The following is a 23,488-nucleotide window of genomic DNA, read 5'->3' as shown; positions in this document are numbered from 1 at the left end:
ACAGCACTCATTCCTTCAATGCAAAGTGCAGCAAAGCTACGAGCCAGCAATGCAAATGCAAGGTCATGGGCATGCTTAAGATCCTCGGAAGCTGGCTCTACACATCACAAAGTAGACACAGCCTCTCTTTCTCGGTCATAAAATGAGAGCATACAATCCTTCTCCATCTCATAAGTCTGTCATTAGGATAAAGTGCACTGCTGACTCAAAGCTGCCTGCAAACTATTGGCGTGAAAGTCAAACCTGCGTCTACACCTGCTGTCTATGTCTGACCTATCTATCACTTCTTGCTGTCAGGACAAAGGAAAGGCTCGAGCCATCTGAGACCCCAAAATAAGTGGAGATGGGAGGTGGTGCCTTTCCTAGCCTTCTTGCATAGATAGTCTGTGCTCAGCCACCTCTTAATTAAACTGGAAAGGCTAGCAAGCTGATGGATTTGAATTGAGATGCTGGTGAAGTGCCTGTGACATCCCCAGAGGGCACATTAAATTAACCAAATAGACTAAGGATTCAGCAAGCTAATGAAGAGAGAAATGAAAGAAAGAGATGAGGAAGATGGAAGACATCGGGGTGAAGAAGAGAGAAGCAGATAGGAAAAGAAGGCAGGGTAAAAAAAGAAAAATAGAGGGATAAAAGTGAGCAGGAAGGTGGAAAAGAGGAACTGGAAGGAGGTGAGAGGAAAATACATGGAGAAAGTGAAAGCGATTAGGTGCGGGGATAAGGAAGAAAGATCCTGCAAGATTCCGAGGCTTTCTCCAAAGCCATGCTGGGACCATCTGTGCTGCAACCTGGGGTCCAAACTACTCAATCTCTGCCTCCACGAAGTTGCATCAGCTGCTTAGTGAGGCCATAACCCTGAGCAGGACTCACAGTCCCCACTGCCCACCTAGTGCCCCAAGGTTTCTTACCTGCTCATGGTGCTCAATGCCCATGCTGATTGTGTTCACTAGAATTGCGATCATGATCCCACGGTTGAAGTACTTGCTGTCCACAATCCCTCGAAGCTTAGCCCTCACTTCTCGCCACATTTCACTGCAAAGCTTCAGCCGTCCACCTTCTTCCACCTCCTCCTTCCCCCCTGTTGAGGCACCCTGGTCCTCTCTGCTGCCCTCTCCCTCCTCTTCACTGGCTCCTCTATCTTCCTGATCTGAATCAGCGCTGTCCAGGACTGAGAGCCTTCTGGATGCTTCATGCCCTGCCTTGTGGCATCGGGGGCAGTTGGTGGGATCAGAGGTTGTTGTCACAGCAATGGGCTGGACCAAGCCCTGAGAAGGGCAGTCAAGAGAGTTGTGCTGCTGGCAAAGCCCTGGGGAGAGAAATGACCATACTTAGTGGAGAAGGCTTTGAAAGACATCCAAACTAGGCACCTGTTTGGCTTTTGAGTATTTAGACAGGGCAACTGGGCTTTTTAGCTGCAAGAATGATTAAACACTGGCATATCATCGCAAGGGCAGCAATAAAAGCCAGGGTCTCTGGGAGCTTTCAACTAACTGGCTGTGTCACCAAAAGGCATGGTACCGTTCAGCTGCCAGTGATTAGGCTCAATGGGGGTCCATGTCCATCAGAGGAAGAACTGGGTTTTTTAATGCAGGAATTGCAGCTTGATACTCAGTAGCCTGTGTTAAGTGGGAACTGAGGGGAAAAAACATCATGAGGGCTGCTTTTGGCCTAAACAACCACAAGTAGGGTCTGAGAATCCACACGCTGTGCTGAACTCTGAAAATGAGGGAAGCTACATTAGCAAAGCATCTCAAGAAACCAGAAAAGGTAACATAAGAACAGTTCTTCCTGATAGTCTGTGCAGTCCAAATCAGAACGGTTCAGTGCAAAAATTGTTTGTGTTCCTCCATGCTCCAGTTGGGCCTGGAAAATCAAATAGACACTGGGGATATTACTCAATTTCTTAGCACAGTGCATAAGGCCTGCAGAAACTTTCCTCATAGCAAGTAAAGAAAATGAAAGACTGAACACACAAGGCCAGCTGAAAAACACACCTTTTTGCTTGTTAATGGGATCATCGCTTATGAAAACTATTTTTACAGTCATCTTTCAGGCCAGGAATCCAATTTAAATGGTATCTCATGTCTAATTTTACACAATGGCATGTCCTCCCATCAAGAGAAATTGCCTTTGTTGCCCTTGCACATCAAACTGACTTATTTGTTATTGCTCCCTTGGTTCAGGAGCCACCCTATTGCAGTTCTACTCCTTTTGCCTCTCTTTTGAGGTCCTACAGCAACTCAGTTTGGGAGGACAGTGCTATGGGACTTGCTGTGTCACCCAGTCCAATCCTTAGTCACACTCTCTTATACCCCCTAATACTTAGCTCTTCCAGACTGCTGCCTTCCCCATGCCATACGAGATGTGGAGCTCTTTACAAGCCTCCATCAGTGCCTTTAGTGTAATCCCATTATGGTCTCTGGGTTTCACATGTCCCCTACCAGTCATCCCTGTTTCATTCCCATTCTTGCTGGTCACCCCTTCCTTGCTGGTTTGGTGCACTGGCCATGGCCCTACGCTCAATAGCCAATGTCAGCTCTCATTCTGTGCTTTGTAGACACAGGTCCTTTCACAAGCTGGCACATAAAGATGCTCTCATTTACTCTCACATTTCCAGCTTTACCCAGGCAATCCTTACTGTAGTGCCTCTGGTCTTTCCTGCTCATGCCTCGCTTGGCATTGCTCGGCTCCACGTGGCCCTGGCGCCGGCTTTGGATGCTGTTGTACAGCCCAAGGGTGCGGCGCTTGGCTTTGCGCACAATGTGGCAGATGTATTGGAAGATCTCCTCGTAGCAGTCTCCCGGCTCCATGTAGCTGGCGACAGTGCTGGAGGAGAGGTACCGGGCCCGCTGCTCCTGCATCAGCTGGTGTTCCCGCTGCTTAGTCTCTGAGAACTGTGTAGCAATGACCACTAGGCACAGGTTAATCATGAAGAAGGAGCCCACCTAGTAGCAAAGGAGAAGAATGGACAGTCAGTTTCAGCCAAAGGGAGAATGTGCAGGAGGAAGAAAGAAGAATGGGGAGAGGAAAGTGGCTAGAGGCAGACAGGTTAATGGGAGCCAGTCTGAGTATGGAGATGGGATTCCAGAGAAAGCCAGGGCTGGTTAAGCCTGGTTTTGAGAACTCACTCAATGTAATTCCTGTGCAGAATTTAGAGCTCAGAACTAAAATTCAGGAAACACAAGCCCCACTTTTGGCTATTTCATCAGGCTGTGGGACCTTTAGCATGTCATCTAGAAGTTACTTGCAAAGGGCTTGATGAAAACCTGAAGGTGTTCAAAGTCAGGTTAGATGGGGTCTTAGGCAGCCTGATGCAATGGGACGTGTCCCTGCCCATTGCAGGGGGGTTGGAACTGGAAGATCTTTAAGGTCTCTTCCTACCCAAACCATTCTATGATTCTATGAAAACTGACTTTTTCTTTCTCTCATCTTCATAACAAAAAGTGGGAGATAGAGAACTTGTTTGGTTGCTTTCTCCTCTGCTTGCTCTTTTACTACTGGAAAAATGATGCACTATCATTTATGGTCTTCAGCTCTTGGAGGACATGTCAGTATTCTTGGAGCATTTATTTATTTCTACCATTTACACCTTACTTCACCTCACAGGGAGATGGCACATAACGGAAATGAATGAGCCCTTGAAATCAAAGAGTTTACAAAACTTAACAACTTTGAGAAGGACACTAAATGGTCAGGCAAAACAATGCTTCCTTGTTCATTTTCTATTCTTCTGATACTAGACATGTTATATTAGCTCTTATTTTACTTGTCTTCCAGCCTACATTGGCTTTTCATTTCAAACACAAAACAAACTACAACCCACTCCCCCAGTTTCTAAGAAACAAAACAAAATTCCCAAGTTCTTCCTATTCTTCATACAGAAACCAAAAAGCCTACCAGACTACACAAAGGCATGTTCCCGTTAAGCTTCCTTTACTTCAGTAGAATGAAGTAAATATTTCTTGGATTTGGAGGCAAAAATCTTACTCTCAGTGTTACATATCATGAAATTACAGAGTAATCTCCTAGGAGATCTACCCATTACACTCAGGATAAAACCTGGACTTCAATATGATGAGCATTTCATACATAAAAGGGCTGGTAACCGCTTTCAAAATCATTCTCAAGAGCTATGATGCCTTGATTGGTGCCTACTCCCCGTAGAGTTCTAAGTGGCAATACGGCATTGATAAAATGCAGAGTCTGATCTCTGAACAAGGACCACATGTCAGCACTGCTCTGATATGGACTCTGCAGGGCAGCCCCTGGGAGGGGAGGAAGCAACAGCTCAAGATTTCTGCTTCCCCTGGACCAGGGAGCATTCCTGCTAAGGGACACCTTCACACCATGTTCCTCCTGTACAAATCCACACAAAACCTAGTCTCACCCCCCTGTCTCTCCTTTCCAAGTGAACAGCTTTGACACAGGGCTGGATCCAGTCCTGCATTTATCTTCACGCATATGTCCTTCCCAATATAACCTTTCTAGCAAAGGGGACAGGGCTAGCAAAGGGGGCAATAACCTCACCCTAAGTCTTGTGCATGGAAAAGGTGGAGATTTATTTAGAAAGCACCCCAGCTTGTTTTACCTATCCAAGCCACCTATTTCTCAGTGAACAGCCTTTGCTACCACCCCACCAGCTTGCACCTTTGGTTGTCCCTTTCTCTTGCACACAGGTGCCCTGTAGTTCTGTCTGGAGGCTCAATACAGTATTTCCAAGGAGAGATGTCCCTGCTAGCTTCTGAATAAGCCTTTGAAATACAAAGCCCTTCCCAATCAGATTCAGCATAAGGACAATGAACCCTCTGAAAATAACAGGCGTTTTTTTCTTCCTCCTCTCAGTACCCCTCAAAGCTGTTCTAATCCTGTCTCCCTTCATCACTGAACCCTCCTCTTTCCTTTCCTCCCGCCCATATTTCAGCCTATTTTCCCTTCAGCTTCTATACATGGTCTTGAAAATTAAAACAATGTCTATTCAGATTCCTTCACCTTCCCCCAAGATTTTCCCCAGTCCTTGATGTGTTGCATGTTTTCACTGATGAGAGTATGACTGGGAATCCAAATTCTCTGATGCACTCTCCTGCCCTCTTCTCCCTCAGCGCCACAAAACATTCCCTTGGCTTGTCCTGAGTGAGGCAGGGTTGTGCACATTTTTCTGGAACACTACATGTGACACTGCCCAGTACTTTGTAACTTCCAACAGCTCCACAAACAACAAGCGGTTAAGACTTGCAACACCTCCTCTCTAGGTGACAAGCAGAGTAGCTGAGGGAAACAAAAAGCCCTCAGCAGGGTCATGCTGTAAGCCCACAGTTGAATCTGGAGAGAGGTTCAGTTTTCACATGATCAGGCCCTGTCCTCACAGGAACGGTTTACTGTTACCTCCATTACTCAGATGACCAAAAAGGGGAAAGAGTGGGAAGACTGGATATGGCAACTAAACCCCTACTCTTAAATATCTTCACTAGGAACATCAAATGCAAAACAAATGAGCTTGTTTAATCCTTAAGACGACAGACAAGTCCATAAACTCTACGGTTCTTCCAAGCTTGACTCTGCCTCCCAGCAAGCAGAAGGACAGGAAGGGTCCCAGATGGCTCATAATTGAGCAATACATCTCAGCTAGCTGAGAGAAGAGACAGAAAGCATCTGACACCGAGTCAGACAAAGCATCTGAAAGAAGCAAAAGGAGACCACTGACTCAAAGCCCCAACATAGGAGTTCTGTTTAGCCCTGAGACCGAGCTATACTTCGATTAAGTGGATCCCAAGGTTCAATCCTTGCATCTGCAGAGGCTAATAAAATCTTACTAGTGCTAGAGATGCTGACTTAATTGCCCATTATGTTTATTGCTTATGCCTGGATATCCAGCTTGCCTTCTGAAGCCCACATGTGTAAGCACAGAGCACTTTAAGGAGACCGCTAAGTGCTGCAATGTGGAGGCTATCCTGAGAGTTCAGAACAGCTTTTCCTAGTCCAGGAGCCACACCAGTGGCCAAGTGGCTGGAGAGGTGACAAAGAGACAGCTGGACTTCAAGCACAAAGACCCAAATAAAACACTGACCCTAGAGGTGAAAGCAGTCCTTCCTTCACCTCACCTCCCTGATCTCTGGGAGAGGGGGAAGCTATTTACAATTTGCTGAATACGTAAAATGATTTTAGCAGATTGTTCTACAAGGCCACTCTGAGTGCCAGAGTCAGCCAGCACTCCTCCTTGGAGGACCACATCTATGGAGGAATTCTAACCATGCTGGGAATACATCCAGATGGTGGAGCCTTCTTCCTGCCAGATGAGCAGTAGCAAGTAATGCCTTTATGTAAGCGTTTGAAGATACCACTGTGATGGAAGGAGAATTCATGGCTGAAACATAGCTGTACAAAAAGGTGCTGTGGAGATCTGGCCCAGAAGAGTAAGTTTGAGCTAAGGTTAGGTTGTATGTGGAAAAGCAGAGTCAGGGCTTGAAGTATGACTGTCAGAACAATCCTGCTTAGAAACCTAGGCCTTTTGACCATGGAGAAGGAGAGAAGGATAAAGGCTGGAATGACTGTGCTCCATGAGACAGGAAAAGGGCTTGTCATTTTTATAAGAAGACTCAGAGGGAAAATGAAACCACGTGATTTCAAGTTTACACTGTGATGTTGCTATATGCTGCAAAAGATGCATAACACGTGCAAAGAAGGTAACAGAAAGGCTAAATACTTTCTTGGTGTAACACCAAAGGCAAAGAAAATATCCCATCTAGCATACGGTTCGTTTGTTCTGAGCAGTCCCCCAGAGTAAGTTGAGGTTCATGTGCTCCTGTGCTTGTTAGAAATAAACCTTCATGGCTTCTGCAAATGAGAGGGGAGTGTCTACAAATGTCAATGACACTCTGCAGTAAAATCTCAGGTGAAGTGTTTAATTGAGGGTTTTCAGACGCCTGCAAACTCAGAGACAAAGTTTGAAATACTGGGAATCCACATGAGGTGAGGCAGCACTAAAAGGATGCTCCTGCTTAGAAACCAAAAATAAGCTGACAGGATTTATGCAGTTTGGAGCAGGGTGTGAGGGGCAGTTTTTGGAACTGGCTCATATGAGATAGATGTGCCCATACCAAAAGTTAAACATAGAGTCTGCACAGTCCTTCCTGGTTCTGGGAGAGACTGTGTCTGAGACCAGGAGTAAAGTCTGTGCTGAACTGCATATTGTACTAATCTGTGTATCCTGGCCACGTCGCTCAAAGTGAAAATTCAAGTAGGTCCTAAAAATCAAGGGTACCATGAAGGTTCAGAATGGACTGGTAGATTTTTTTTGGTGCTACTTGCCATATAAACAGGATGTAGAATTTCTCCCAGAAAACAGATTAGTATTTGTTTATTCTCAAACCACTGCACGTCAGTTTGAGTTTAAACTAGCTCCTGTGCCAGGTGAGTCTGTTACTGTTATTGGGTGACTGCTTCTAGAGATCTGGTTTCTAAGAGAGCATGGCCACGCAGGAAAAAAAGGTAGGCGCAGAGCAGATTCTTAGCCAGATCCTTTCAACAGCCCATCCAAATGCACGTAGGCTTCAGACACACACAATGAGGTCTTTGCTGGCTAAAGTGACCTAGAACTAAATTACACTTACTGTGCACAGATTTTATAGTTCTCATAGTCCATTCTAAGTCTTTCTCTTCTAGTTTTGACTTTGGTCTCCTTGTGGGAAAAGTGCAAGAGTGCTCATAAAAGCAAAATATTTTCCTCCAAGAAAATGCAATTACATGTGGGAGGCTTGAGGAATGGAAGAGGCAATGGCATCACGTTTCTTCTCTCTCTCTCTCTCTGGGGACCAACAACAAACACCCTTACAGCAAAGTAACCTTCACCCTTCACTTGTATAAATTCATGGCGCTTATAAACTGTTTATTAAGTTCTCTTCATGGTCACGCTTCTCTCTTTCTATCCCCACCAGCTACAAGTGATCTCACACAGCCAGTTCATAGTGGACTGCTGACACTTTCAGAGCAGCAGCTCCTTTTTGTTCATAGCAAGAAAATAATTCAGTGTGACAGACCCTGAATCTGACAAAATCTGAATCTGAGACCCTGAATCTAAGAAATCCAGGTGCTGCCAAAAGCCATAAAACATGGCTCAAGACTGACTAAAAAGCTTAAAATGTTAAGAGTAAGTAGGAGGACATACGCAGAAGCTGGTTTTCTGTGCTTTTAGGCCTACTGTTTCAGGGAATTTACTTTGAGAGAAAATCTGTGGATGAGAACATCATCCTACACTGGGTATGTATATCTCTAGGAATCAATGCTGAGCATGTTTTTTGAGTGAAAGAGAACAACCTGGCTGACAACTATGTGATCCTGCTACCGACTCTCTGGTTTCCTGAGATTCCTAAAAGAAATCCAGGTAAAGCAGTTTGCTACCCAGTATCTGTGCTGACCTAAGACCTGTCCTTTTGTAGGCTCTTAGTTTACAGTCCTGACAGTCATCGAGTTTTATACTTACAATTATCAGCAAGATAAAGTAGATGAAATTGTAGAAGGAATGGGCATCCATCACATAGTACATGATCTCCACCCACCCTTCCAACGTGATCACCTGCAAAAACAAACAACAAGAGAAACAGAGGGAAGTGGGCTTCCAGAGTTCACTCCTCGGAGTATAAAGGCAGATACCAGCAGGGCTGTTGTAACACAGGAAGGTGAGAAACAGCAATTCATTTTAAGGAGGCCAAATTTCCATTCCAGGAAATCAGCATGGTATTGCTTGGTGACACTGGCATACTGTCAAAGCGTGTGAGATCACGCGAGTTCACAGCAGGAGTATTTCATTAAAATAGCTCATTTCCCTGGATCGCAGCAGGGGAAAATCTGCAGCACATTTCTGTGCCCCTTGGACTGGCCACTGCATACAGCCATCAGAAAGGATAAAAAACATGTATTTTAGCTCCCATCCGCAAAGTGTGCTGGCAACTAAAAATAAACAAATAGATTGTTTTGCTATAGTAATCTGGATAGAAAGGAAAAGTGGTACAGCCTGAAGGGAGTAGCTCATTTCAGCAAAGGCCTGGAACTGCTCTATGTTCCTCCCCATCTTCATGAACACCATTTGTAGTGTGCTCTATCTCTCTTGCCAGAATAGTTACGAGGTCCTTTTCTTTCTGCAGCTGTATCAAGCCCTGCAGAAACCATCATCATAGGTGCAAAGAAAGATCGAGTTGGAAAAGAGAAAATAGCTTGAGCCTTGTTAGGAAGCTAGCACAGTCTTACCTGAAATATCACAATCCAGGCATACCCAATGTTGTCAAAGTTGATAGCACCCTTGTGTGGGTTAGCATTGCCTGTACGACACACGTTATAGTACTGGTTCCAGTTGACACACATGCCACTGATGTTGAACTCCTGCCTGACTGAGTTGTAGTAATAATAATCATCCTTGTCCAAACAACATTCATGGCCCCGCTCCTTCAGTGGAGGTATCTCGTGACAGCCCATAATTCCATTGTCACCTGACAGTGAGCAGATAAAGGGCATCTCATCATCTTCCTCAGGCTGGTAATAAGGGGGCAGGACAATGTCACCTTGTCTGTAAGGATAAAAAGCCACAGTTACAAAGTTCTTTAGCAGACAGTTTCCCATCAGCAACACGGGTGGAGCTGGGAGCTCCCATCCTGACACAAGGACTGCACTAGATGAGATTTCCAGGCTTATTGCCTAGGGGAAATGGAATGGAAGACAGTGCTCCTGGAAAACAGGACAGTTCCAGTGTGAGTCTCTAGTCTTCAGAGCTTTGTCTGCCATCACATCACCCCAAGCCAAATTACACAACCTGCTTTGATGAAGACAAAGAAAAGCCGGAACTCAGAGATTTGCTTTCTGATCACTCTCCTCATTAGTATCAAAGCTAAGTCAGATGCAGTGATATTATGGAAGTTCATCAGGCTTTAGTGTGATGCACTCATGTATGTAACCATTGACGGACATGTTTTATAACACTTGGCAGTGAGCCTCCTGTACTTCTGGAAAAAAAAAAAAAACCCAGTTCATGCATAATTGAGGTTGCACAGCTAAGCCTTAAAATCAGGAAATGCAAAGTTATAATTGACTTAACCTTGACTTTGACTCTTCCTTGACAGTTGGCATCAAGGGTGCAATGTTTCATGACAAGTTCACGTGCTTATTTTCCAAATAATGCAAATTCAAAAAACGCAAAACCTTCCAAACGCATGAATAATTAAAATCATCTATGCTTGCCTAGCTGGAGTTGAGCTAATGATGAGAAAAGTAAAAGGTGGAGATTTAAAATTTTCCATTCAACTTCATCGGGTGCATTCCTTGCAGTGCTACAACACAGCTTTCACTGTTGCATGAATGCAGAGTTTTTCACTAAGTGTCATTGGGCGAGGACAGGTGTTGATGAAAAAGAGAAGAAAGTCTCTGATTATAGAATAGGTGGAACTAAATCACAAAGATCTGTCAATACGCATCCATGTCACTGATGAACTGAGTGTCATGAGACTTCGTTTCTCTAGTAATGGTCAGCCAAAGATTCTCTAGCATCTGTTGCCTTGCAGGCTGTGGCCCCAATTCACTTTTCAGTTACATCAACTCTGCATGGATGTAATTACACTCATTAAAGCAGTACTACTCCTGATTTACATAAAGGACAATCATCCTAAACATTCGTTTTTCCCCAAGGAATATATGAAGAGAGTAAATAGCTGCTTTACGCAGCTTCTACTCTCCAACCCTACTGCTGTTATGCAGATTGTATTTTCACACTTTTTTTTTTTTTTTAATTTGAGATGATCTAAAGCTCCAGAATTATTTAATCAGTCTAAACTGATCTATGGCTTCAGGTTTTTTAAAGCAGTCTAAACCGATGGAACACACGGGATTAGCACACAGTTTTAAAATGATATTTTAAAGCGTGAGATCTGCTAAAGCCAGAAAGTCAACAGGAGGAGCTATGCCCTGGAACCAGTGCTCTGCTCTCTAGGAAGGTAATCAGAGAATTCACGGCAGGCCGGAGCTTTTCCACCCCACTGTCTCTGGGAAGGAGGAGAGCTGTACGCTGTAGGGTCCCCCTGACACCCCATGACTCCCTCCAAATAGACCTCAGATACCTGTAATCAACCCTTGTGTAGCTCCAGGCTCTCTTTGCCAGAACTGTGACCACATTTTCACATGGTTTTTTTTTGTCCCATTTGAGCAGACACTTTTCACTTTCAGATGCTCTCACTTCTACTAACTCAGCTGTGGGACACCTCTCCCAACAGCTCTCCATCCCCTCCCATGGGTAATTCTGCTCCTGGTATTTTCCAATAACTTCCCTATGTCTTCCCAAAGCCTCTAGAAGTAATGTACTACTGTGATATCAGCTCCACCTGGGATGTGCCAATGATGTCCCTGGAAGCATCAGGCAGCACTATGGTTTCCCATAAGACTCCCCTTGTTGTTGTTTTTTGAACAGGGAGCAAGTTCAGGACAAAGGTGGCATGGCTGGTGTTTCAGAGTTCCAACTATTTTGGGGAGTAGGAGCAGCATCTTGAATCCCTGGGCATGGCTGAAGGAGGCAGCTCCTTGGCCAAATCCAAATGAGCACAGGCATTTGTGGACCATGAAGACAGACTAAAACCATCTGCCTTTGCCTTCCCTCCCATTCCACTGCAAGATGCGGCCAACGTTCTGCACTGTATCACCCTACAGCCATTTGGAGTGAGTAATACACAGACAGCCAGGCAGCAGAAGATGAGCAAGCAAGAAAGAAGCAAGAGAGATGTCCCTGGAAGAAAGAAAGGGGATATCATCTCCCAGGCACTCACATTGTGAAGTTCTCCTCCATGAAGCAGCGGTTGCGGAGCAGCCCAGCCCACAGCTGCACCCCGATGATGCCGAAGATGAAGAAGACAAAGAAGCAGAGAAGAAGGACGTTCCCCAGCATAGGCAAGGTGTCCAGGAGCAAGTTCACAAGGATACGCATGCCTGCAAGGGGAGAAGAGAACCAGAAGGAGCAAGTGTGGGATGGAAGGACAGAGAAAGTGAAAGGGAGAAAAAGAAGGAAAGGAGGAGGAAAGGAAAATTTAGGAGATGCACATAGGAAAAAATAAAAGAAAGCAACATGAAGGAAAAAAGCAGAGCGTTGAAATTAATTACTGCCCAGACCAGGCTAGATTTATGATTGTTGCCCTTTCTTGTCCTAACCTCTACTGACAGGCAGCCAGCAGACCTGCTGTGCTGTCGTGATCTCTTAACCCTAGGCCTCCATCTACAGCAGCAAGAAGAAAAGCAAATGAGACTTTTGGTACCATCAGCCATCTGACTGATGTCCCTCCCCCCTCCTTCCCTGCAGAAAGGCAGAGTCACAAATCTGTCCCAAAGGTGCACGGCAGCTCAACAGCCCCATCCTCAGATGGCTTGGACTGAAAGTCATCTCAGTTCAACAACTGCATGCTGCAACCTGTGTGAAAATTGCATCGACAAACCAAGGCCAGCCTGCTTAGCAGGATGAGCCTCTCCAGCACACAAACTGGCATAATTTGGTTTTCTCAGCGACAGTATCACCAGGGGACAGTCAGAGATGGCAGTCCTCTCCCTTTGCTAGCCCTCCCTCCCCAACAAGGCTGAAGCACACAAGTAGCAGGCACAGACCAAAATTCAGTTGGCACAACACCTCTGGCCAGAGGAAACATTTCCTGAAACCTTTTTTTAAATTTATTTTTAATTACCTAATTAATTTTTTTCTGTGGCTTTATTTCTCTCTCGGCTCTGCAGCTCATACAGCCACAAGTAGGGGTGAAGATAGATTTGTTTCACCATGGAGTTGATGACTTTTCTGCTGCTCTCCAGGGATGGCAAAAGTCTTTAAATCCTTCTGAACATCACCATACTGCCTTTACCCCTGCACATACTTCGCGTGGCTGTCCCTCCTTGCCTCCGTGGAGGTCCCTCCCTCAGGGGCTCAGGGAGTTCTTTCACTGAAGATGTTCCATGTAGGCCAGCAAATAATTAGCTAATTAGGTATTTATAACCAGTTCATTACTTCAGATGGCAGAGGAAGGGGAAAGAGGAGGGGAAGATGAGATTAGGATTCTCTGACAGCCCTCTGAGGCACAAGTTAATCCCTCTTGTGTGCCCAGAATCGAGTAATTAGCCACATGTGCATTATGCTCTATCTCAATTCCCCAGGCAGCTTACGCTGTGGAGAGGGAAGGGAAGAAGTGTTTGCAGGGCACACTGAATGGAGAGGAAGGAGGGTGTCCGGTGTGGAGCATTGGAATGGTTTAGCTCAGGAGGGAATGCTTTCGGGACAGATTGGGATGGAAGACATAGTGGTATTTGCAGTTGTAGGAAGGAGATGCTTAAGAATGGCTACATGGGATCAAGAAGGACAAGGAATGATGCCATTAGCTCGAAGGCCAGGCTATGGAGCAGCACCTAAGCTTGCCTGACTGACCACTGTATCACTAGTTACCAGTTAAAGCCATTTCTAGGTAGGACCTCCATAACTCAGCAGTGGAGGGGCACAGCTCCAGCTGCTCGCTGGGGATCACGGACATGCCATGAGTCACTGATAGCTTTCTGATGTGTCACCGCACAAAGCCCAACAGCAGATCCACAGTGTCCTGCCAGCCTCTGCACAACACTTTGGCTTTAGGGCACATAACCTCACTGCAGTGCAGCATGTTCCCAGCATTAATGCTGAGAGCTCCATATGTTCCCATAAACTGCCTGGGTCAGTACATTAGGGAGAGACAAGTGACGGGAGAAGCTGTGCCAGCAGAGCTGCAAGAGGAGGTGAAGTTTTTTAGACCAACTGATGTGAGCTCCATCTCAGAACAGAGGTAATGGGAAGAATGAGACTGTCCTTTTCTTGAAACACAGAACAGATAGAATGCACAACCCCACCAGAATTTTACAGACAACACACCTATTGAGTCAGAATTTGCAAAAATTGATTTTGACCACGTTCCAAGAGAAGACAAGTGACTTGTAAATCCTGTCTGCCCATACATTCTTCATCTTGACTCTCAGAGAGGCTACTGATAATGCAGGATTGTATGATTCACAGCTCCAGAATTGTAGCAATTGCCCTCATGCTGGGCTCTCTGGGTTACCTGGGCTCATAACTCAAGAACCAGCAGTTGGTTCCATGTCAGCTGGGTGGCCCCAGCACTTAGTGTCTTTTCCACATCACAAAGAATTCCAGCATCAGTGGGTTCCATATATAAGTCCAAATGAAACCCAATTTTCATTTTTTAACAATCTCCCAGCTGAAGACTCATCCTTCTCTGCCCATTGATGCTGACTCTGGATATAAGGCTGGCTCTTCCAAAGGCAAAAACGCTGAAGCTACACCCATCCAAACATCAATTGCAATTCACCTGTGGGCCAACAACCTCTAAAACAAATCCATTACTTCACTTTGTGCAAAGCGTCTTTTGCTTGCTGCCCTAAACCACAAAGCAATTGCTCTGGGAACCGATTTTTCACTAGAGGCATCAGTTTTCCATCAAGAAACAAAATGGACCTCCTCTGCTGAGTTCACCCAGTTAGCAGAGGTACTTCAGCTATTACTTCCATATGGGTAAAAGGCACAATGTAAATACAAAATCGGTACATTTGTTCTTTCCATTGTTAGCCTCTCCTGCTGCCTGCACTGTGCTGCCTGCAACATTCATGCTGGAATCTCAGAGCCCTGTCCTCTTCTATGGCATTTTGGCAGTGCCCCTCCTGCACTTGTGCCAGCCCCTATGAGCATCTTGGAGAAAAGCCATAGAGCCTCTCTGTCCCCTGCTGAGCCAGCAGCCCTGTCTGGGTCTGTCCACAGCTGGGGCTTTGTAGTCCCCTCAGCCCAGGAAGGGATGGGCTGCTCTGGCAGCCACGCTAAGGCTTCTCTTGTGGGTCTCCAAGGAAGAACTCTCACTGCCAGATGTGTGAATGCCTTTGAGGGCAGGAGGGGATAAGCCCCACTCAGGCAGGACCCACAGAGCAGTGTATTTCAGGGTCTGCAGAGCCTGACTGGGAACAGGTTACAAACAGTCCGTGGTTACTCAAGAACTCGTGAGCTACAGGGGAAAGAGTGAGAAAGCTGAAAAGGCTAAGTATGGAGAGTGATGACTTACTGCAGACTCTGGTGGTTGAGACAACGAGGTCTCTAAAGCAGCTGCAGGGCAATGGAAATGGGCAGAAGGCATATTTGTCACTGCAGCTTTGGGAGCATCCTGCCCTGGAGAACTGGAATGCCTCTCTTTTCCAAGGGACCTCCACAGGAACCCCCCTGTCCACAGCAACACAGGTGCATCTTGCGTGATAACTTCTAGAAGGTGTTAGAAAGCCAGTTCTTCAACAAAATCTTGTTCTGCTGCCTCCTTCTTACTTTCTGCTGTCTCTGCTGGTCTCTCTGCCCCTTTACTTTTCTCTTGCTCTGCCTGCATGTCTTCTCTGCCTCTGCACTGCTCCGTAGTTCATGTGCGCATGTCTCCTGGCTTCCCTCCCCACTGCTGCTTCTCCCCACATCCCCGTTTGTCCTATACTACTGGCAGAGCAGAAGCCATGCTGGCTCACAGCAAGGAGGAAATATAAAAGGGACAATGACCTTTTCAGAAGCAGCTTTTGAAAAAAAGGAGATGTTCCCCAAGAAGAGAAAGGAAGAGGGGTCAGGCAGTCTGGAGGAAAAGCAGGGAGGGAGAGCATTGATGAAGCAACATTCACCAACGAAACAGGCTCCCAGGGGATCAAATATGAAAAGGTTTTGCTCTTAAAGGGGAAGAAAAGCTAGAAACATTAAATATTCATGAGTGCCAGGTGTAGGTTCTGAAAGGCCTTTTCTCTTCCACACTCACCCTCATGAGGAGACCAGGGGAAGAGGAGGAAATGAAATTACATAGGCTGTGGGCATCGAAAGAAAGATCTTCACGAAATGATGCTCAAATAATGCTTCTTGCTGCTCACATGTGCCCTAGGACAAGGGGGGGCGGGGGGGGAGTGTGTTTGATGGAACATAGCAGGCCACTCTTGGTAGAATATCCTGCAGGAGCAAAGCTGTGAGCACAACAGAGATGCATTCACCACTCCAACACAGCAGGGGACACTGGGGGAAAAGTACATTGCAGGGATGAGAAGCAGTTGGAGAGAGAGAAGTACCAAGGCGTGAGCTATCAGAGGGCTGAACAAAGCAAAAAGACAAAGCAAAGTTGCTGAGCTCCCTCCTGGGTTTGAGCAGAGCAAATCCTCTGCCCTGGCGGCATCCCAAGACCCTTCCTGACAGGTGCTGCAGATGCTACACTGACCATAGCTCTCTCCAAACATTTGCCATCAACCCTGATTAGCCTGGCCGTCACACCTAAGGACACTCACACAGAATGTGCCAGCCTTGGGGAAAGTGTGGCAGCAGCAGTGAGCAACCAGGGCAGGGATGGGAGGAGGCAAGCTCCAGGCAGCCAGCGTCAGCTGCACAGTGCAGGTGTGCCCAATGGCTTACCACCACTCCTATGCACTTGCTAGGCATCACTCTGTGGCTTTGCCTTCTCTCTGCCTGCCTCCTTCCAAGAAGGAGGACCAACAGCTGAGCTGATTCACTACCTAGCACTAAACAGCCCATGATCCAAATGGGGGATTAGCTCAGGAGAGAGTGAGAAAACCTGTTCCTTCCGATGTCTTAAATCTCACCCACCTCTGAGGCTTTCCAGTCCTCTCCATCTCTACAAGGAGGACAAAGCTAATGTATGCATATCTAAAAGGAGATAGTTGTTTGAAGCAATCAATCCCTTGCTTAGAGTAAACCATATGGAAGAGAACATATTTCTTAGAACCCATCTCATCTGCATCATAGGTCAAGCCACCAACTGTCATTTTAATTGAAGCAAAAGCAAATCTCTTCCCCATCAGCACTTGTGACTGTAGCTGGCAGGGCATTTTTCAGAGTGCAGAGACTGAAGCATCATTCTGTCCCTTAGCCAGGCCACTTGTCCAAGTATGCCTTCTTTCCTTCCTCCCCTGCCCCAGGACACATGGCAATTCACCCAGCTAGTGTGGGGTTGGCAAGATTTTCGTGTGTATGGTCCTTTACAGGAATTTTCAGAACGGAGGAAGCATTCCAACAGATAGATTGTATTTCTGCAGAAAGCACACAGAGATGCACCTTTGTTTTTTTCAGCCAGCTCCTGTAGTTAAAATGATCTCAGTTTGTGTGCACAATACATGTTGGTCCTCCAACTTATGGACCCCCTCACTGATCTTTAACTGATATAAGGCTTACCTGTCATTTCAGTCATTGCATTCACTTACATCAGCTAAAATGTGGGGCCAGACTTCTACAAAAGACCAATCAGCTGTGCATGCGACAGTAGATGCACTGCCAAATTCATCATTATTGTAACTCACAGCTTCCCTCACCACTCGGATCTTTTTCGCTTTGCTGCATTCCTCTTAACAGAGGCCTCTCCTACAAACACATGTGTAAGCAAGAGTTGCTCAGATGGATCAGCCAGTGTGCAGGTCCAGATGTCTGCTCCTCAAGCTACAAAGCCAGCCTCACTCACATTGCAGAACACACCCCCCTTGCTTTGCACCAATGCGAGAGGGAGTGGAGAAGGCTGCAGAAGTGGGCCTGTGAGAACCCCATGAGGATCCACAAGGCCAAGTGCAAGGTCCTACACCTGTGTCAGGGTAATCCCTGATTTCAATACAGGATGGGGGGTGGTATGATTGAGGGCAGACCTGCAGAGAAGGGCTTGGGGGTGCTGAGTGATGAGAAGCTCGACACGAGCCGGCAATGTGTGCCAACCGTATCCTGGGCTGCATCAAGAGAAGCGTGGCCAGCAGGTTGAGGGAGGTGATTCTGCCCCTCTATTCCTCTCTTGTGAGACCTCATCAGGAGTACTGTGTCCAGTTCTGGAACGGTCAACATAAGAAGGATATGGAACTGTTGGTATAGGTCCAGAGGAGGGCTACAAAGATGATCAGAGGGCTGGAGCACCTCCCATATGAGGACAGGCTGAGAAAATTTGGACAGTTCAGCCTGGAGAAGAGAAGACTCCAAGAAGAACTTAATGCAACCATCCAGTACCTGAAAGCAGCTACAAGAAAGCTGGGGAGGGACTGTTCACAAAGGTTTGTAGTGATAGGACTAGAGGCAATGGGTATAAACTGGAGAGGGGCAGATTTAGACTAGACCTAAGGAGGAATTCCTTCACTATGAGAGTGGTGAGGCACAGGTTGCCCAGTGAAGTTGTGTCTGCCCCATCTCTGGAGGTGTTCAAGGCCAGGTTGGATGGGGCCTCGGCCTGCCTGATCTAGTGGGACGTGTCCCTGCCCATGGCAGGGGGGTTGGAACTAGATTATCTTCAAGGGCCCTTCCAACCTAAACTATTCTATGATTCTATATCCAGATGGCTGGCCCAACCCAGACTAAATGGACCCTACAGAAAAACAGGTCCAGCTGACAGTATGAGGTAGCGAGAGATCTTAAGCTAACTCCACTGCTAAGGAAAAGCTGCCACAGACATACGTATGAAACACTGGCCTCGTTCAGAACTTCCCCACTGATCTCTCAGTCAGGTTCCTGACGCATTGGAAGGAGATGTGTAGGGTTAGGGGTTTTGCACTTGCAGGTTGTCAGCAGGATCCATAGTTTAGGAGCACCACTAAGTTCCTCACCAGCATGCAAAGCTTTCTGGTAACTCTGGCTCAGACACCTCATTCCACACAACCTGCTCATGACCTAATCTCCAGTTATCCAGATCTTTGTTACTCCTCATATTGACCACAAAAAATATCAAAGTATGACATTTCCATCCCTTATAAGGCTTCAGCTAGTACAAAAACCTGTTGTTCATTTTCTCAGTAGCATGGGCACATCTAGCCTCACCTTGGTGCAGTGACCTCCCTTAGAATACTGAGTCAAGTTCAAGCATTAAGTGTCCTCGGTCCTTACTTTCAAAGCACTCCTCAGCTTAAGTCTGAAGTAGCCAAAAAAGAGACTAAAGCTCCAGGAAAAATCTGTTAGTCACAGCTTCACCCTGCTGGGACAACAGAGCTCTCCAGAGTAGGTTTAAAGTGCACTGATGTAAGAGAAAGAGCTCTCTCAAGTTTTTCTCTGAGGCTGTAGAAACAATACTCTTGGGATCCAGGGACTAGCACAGACCTTACTGCTTTTCACTCAGAGAGCAAGACGCTTACCTTAGATGGATCAGGTCAGGGGAATGCAAGCATCAAAAAGAAAAGGAAGAAGAGATAAAAAAAAGTACCACTTACAACACTCCTCCCAGCACGCGCTCTGCTAAAACAACCGCCAAAAAGAGAGTGCAAATGAAACCTGAGACATCCTGTTTTCCTTAGAGAGAAGATGAGAACACAAACACGTGGGCGCTGCATAGCCACGATGCTCAGCACACTGCCAAAGGGGGGTCAGATGCCAGAACCAGGGCTGAATCTCAATATTCTGGATCCCTGAGAGCTTTTCTTCCTATCTGCCCATCAAATGTCATCAAGGAAACAGGGCCCTCCTGGTGAGATTTAGCACATAGAAATGCAAGCAACCTTGAAAATTGTAATTCCTTTTAACGTGATATAAAGCAACAAGGCCCATGGAGCCCTGACTTGGCTCACACCACACGTAGTTACTGCCACTTTTCTTTTCTGGAGACTTGCAGGGCAAACAAGCTGGTGAGGGGGCTGGAGAACAAGTCTTAAGAGGAGCAGCTGAGGGAACTGGGGTTGTTTAGCCTACAGAAAAGCAGTCTGAGGGGAGACCTTATCACTGTCTACCGCTACCTGAAAGTAGGCTGCAGTGAGGTGGATGCTGGCCTCTTGTCCTAAGTGACAGGTGACAGGATGAGAGAAAATGGCCTCAAGTTGTGCCAGGGAGATTCAGATTTGTTATTGGGAAAAATTTCTTCACTGAAAGGGTTATCAGGCACTGGAATGGGCTACACAGGGAAATGGTTGAGTCACCACCCTGAGCTATTTAAAAGACAAGCAGATGAGGTGCTCAGGAATATGGTTTATTACTGGACAGGTATGGTTGGACTTCATGATCTCAAAGGTCTTTTCCAACCAAATGATTCCAAAAGCTACAGAGAAACAGACCCAGATTTCATCAGAGTGTAGTAAGGATCTCTTTCCAAAGTTTTTTTTAAAAGAATATCAAGATGTCAAACTAAAAAAAACCCTAACCCCTGCCTCAAAATCCCTTGTAAAATACTAAGAGAAATACACATCAAGGTCAGGGAAATTTACCTTCTCACCAGATTACAAATAATGCCAAAACCAAACTGTGCCTATATGGGCGAGTCTCTAGTCTCAGCTTCCAAACCCTTTGCAGAAGATAGGTCATCTAAACAGATCCAGTGCAGTCAGCAGAGTCCCAGGCTCTCACATGTCTCAGCTTGTCCAAGATGGAGATGATCCAGCCCACAAAGTAATTCCTCCCTGATGGGCTGAAGCCTTACCAGCCCTCCAGAGGGACTAGAAAACACAGCCATGCCAGGTGTTTTGAAGAAGCAATCCCAGAGATGAGGCCTCCTAATTGCAGACCTGATCCCAGGGTTACAGTGGCCTCAAGAATGAGGCCAAACTCCAGAGCATTTACCTTGACACTTAAATGCTGACATCCCTGAAACAGAAGGGGCCTTGATCCACACTGCTATGATCCAAATGGAAGGAGACATCACAGCCCTGCAACAGGATGCATTGTATTATGGATGCTCTGAGCCCAGCTAAGGTCCATGAATAGCAGCACAAAGCTCATCCACCACAGGTTCTCAAATTCAGTATGTGCCACCATAGCATGCTTGGTAGCCACACAATCTGTGACATGAGCAGAAACAGACACAGGCAAAGGTCTCCGTCAGGAGCCCCCTTCTTCACTCTCTTTGCCCCACTAACCCTTGTAAGCTTTGGGCTGTCAAGTGACCTTGTCTTGGAGAGTAATGCCAAGTGTCAGTTCATTCCTGAGAGAGGTGTCTCTCTGGGGGATTGCTGTCGTTCTGTTCTTTTTTCTAATACTGAACATCTAATAAGCAACACCTACTACCACCTGCTACTGTCATTCATTCACTGATTGTGTCATTGTTTCCGCATTTATGACTGCAATGATGACTGCACTCACTTTCAGTGATAACAATTAAAAACATACAGTGCCAGATTTTCTTTCAGAATTGCAGGGGTCACCCAACAGTTGGGACAAAAGGTAACTCCAGTGCCATAGCTGCAAGCCACTTGCCTCAGTTCTATAAATACCCTTAAGTTCTTTACACATCTCTAGTGCTGTGTAAGTAGGACAGAATAATGCAAAATATTATGTAAAACAGTGTTAATGCAACTTCTGGTTAAGATTTAAGGGAGCTAATTTCCTCTTGCTGTCACTAGCATGAATCATGTTTCTTTCTACTGCAGGCAGTGACATGACGTTTGGTGAAATGTGTGCGAAGAGAAGAATTTGGCCCGAAATACACAAAGATCAAGAAATTTAAGGTTACAGTTGTAAATTGCCCTGCCTACACACACAAAGTGTAATTTGCATTAGTGTAATATGACATTATCTTTCACCCCATAATACACTGTCATTATTGCTCACATTTCCATGGTATCCATTGCTTGATAGGTCCCACGGGACAGATTTTGCAAAATAGCTCAGCTCCCATTTAGACAGCAAAATACATGGCTGGGCTTTCGAGAGAGCTGTGTACACTGAAAGGCTGAACTTGTTTGAGCAGGCAGCAGAATTGCCACAATGGGAGCTGTGAGGCGCTGAGCATTTTTTACATTCTGGCTGTGCAGGTTCCCCCTGGAGGAGAAGGAGAAATAGGGATTCCAGCAAAGGTCTTTTTATGACTGGTTTCAGCTTTGGATTTTTATTTTTCCAGGCTTGCTTTACTTCCAATAACACAAACTTCAAAGTGCTGTTGCTTGTGATTTGTATCAGAAGTCTTGGGACGCATGCCATAAACCTTCAGGTGTGAAATCTTGCTATGGTTTGACAGTCTCAGATTGCAGTATAAAAAGAAAAAAAAAAAATAACAGAAGTTTCTATTCCTAACTACTATGGGAGGAAAAGAGGACTACAAGATCCGAGTCACAGGTCTAAAAGTCTAAAAGCCATGGGAAAACAAAACCAATCTGTGATTCTGTGATATTTTTCCTTTTTCAAATCTCATGGGTTTAAACCCATCTGACAACCTAACAAGCACACAATTGTTGACTTTTGATTACTTTTGTATAGTAACAGCAAAATTGAGCAGACTAGTTCAGAGGAGGAAAGGCGACTTTTTATCCCATGATCTGTGACCATAGAAAAAAGAAATCAAGCAATGTATGGTACAAAACAAAGCATTATGAGATCTAAATTTCCTGCACTTCAGTGTTTCCCAGGTCCCTGCCATGATGCTACATTAACAGAACAATATAATTTTATTTTTGTTTTGCTTTGTTTTTTTTCTCCCAAATTTACTTTGATTACCTATTTAAACAAGTGGTAACACATTGCACACTGTGGAATGCACATGACAAACAGCACTGAGATCAGACAAAAAAAAAATAAATAAAATTGGAGCCTATTTTCGGTGACTGAAGACTTCCCCCAGCACTATAAGATGTGCGGCTGTTACAGCCTGCTCAGTTTGTTGGAAAACCCCAAAGAAGCGTTGATTTGCAAACCCACCCAACAATTTGAGCGTCAATAGACTTTTTTGGTTTTACTCTAGTACTTGTCCTTGTTTCAGTTTTGATTTCCTTCCCTTCTTCTCCTTCCCTCCACCCCTACTTTTTCTGCATTATGCTACACACAGAGGCACATCGTGTCTTTGCATTCCATACTGGGCAGACACTCTCTTGCCTCTTGTGCATTTCTCCTTCAAACTCTGCTCCTTCTCTGCTGTTGTCTCTATTGATCCTCATGCTGCTCTGCTTCCCCTTGCACTGTTTCCCTGTACCCTGAAGTCACCTGTCTGAGTTAGGGCTCGACTGACTTGATAAAGAGCTGCACATTCAGGAAAGTGCAGCTCCAAGTTAAATTTCCATCTCTGATCTGTCCCCCTCACCGAGGTAAAACATCCTTTAACAGCCTGCTCCAGGCATAAATCACATTGCTCTCTTCAGTGCTTTGCTCCACTTGGCTAGGAGATTGGGTTGGGAAGGGAGGACTGAACTTGACCCCATTGGTCAAGTCTGTCCCCCACCTGCTTATCTCCATCCTTTCACTGCCTGCCTGCCTGGAACAGAGCCTACACAAAACTGGCAGTTTTATCTTCAAGCGCATCTGAGTCACAAATAGCATGACCAGGGAATGAAAAGGGCTTTTTTAACCTCTTAATTTTTGTGTATGTGTGCTGCGACAGAGTGCTTATCTCTGCACTAACTTGCTCAGGACTGTGGCTGCACGTAGATAAATCTGTGTGTGTACACACTTGCACATGGCTGTATGCATGGTTTGTGTGTCACTCACATGTGATAATAAATATTTACAGAGCAGCTTATATAAAGCACTGTGGATGAGATAAGTTTAGATAATTGGAAA

At 45.7% G+C, this 23,488-nt stretch overlaps 1 protein-coding gene across 6 annotated transcripts in view; it reads right to left on the bottom strand.

Annotated features, from left to right (window-relative positions):
- The window catches only part of CACNA1I (calcium voltage-gated channel subunit alpha1 I), a 176,558-nt gene that overhangs the window by 44,928 nt on the left and 108,142 nt on the right, over positions 1-23,488 (bottom strand). For 5 of the 6 annotated variants that reach the window (XM_054086735.1, XM_054086745.1, XM_054086753.1 and 2 more), the window contains 5 exons: positions 11,796-11,955; positions 9,241-9,556; positions 8,477-8,569; positions 2,639-2,945; positions 909-1,306 (listed from right to left, as the gene is read on the bottom strand). In XM_054086735.1, coding sequence (XP_053942710.1) covers positions 909-1,306; positions 2,639-2,945; positions 8,477-8,569; positions 9,241-9,556; positions 11,796-11,955 — 1,274 coding nt within the window. The remainder of the gene's footprint in view (positions 1-908; positions 1,307-2,638; positions 2,946-8,476; positions 8,570-9,240; positions 9,557-11,795; positions 11,956-23,488) is intronic. The other variant, XM_054086760.1, reaches the window with a different exon arrangement.

Source organism: Cuculus canorus, chromosome 1 (genome assembly GCF_017976375.1).
Source record: "Cuculus canorus isolate bCucCan1 chromosome 1, bCucCan1.pri, whole genome shotgun sequence".
NCBI classification, from domain to species: Eukaryota; Metazoa; Chordata; class Aves; order Cuculiformes; family Cuculidae; genus Cuculus; species Cuculus canorus.
The sequence above is the reverse complement of the archived record's forward strand: the minus strand, read 5'-3'. Positions and strand labels throughout refer to the sequence as shown.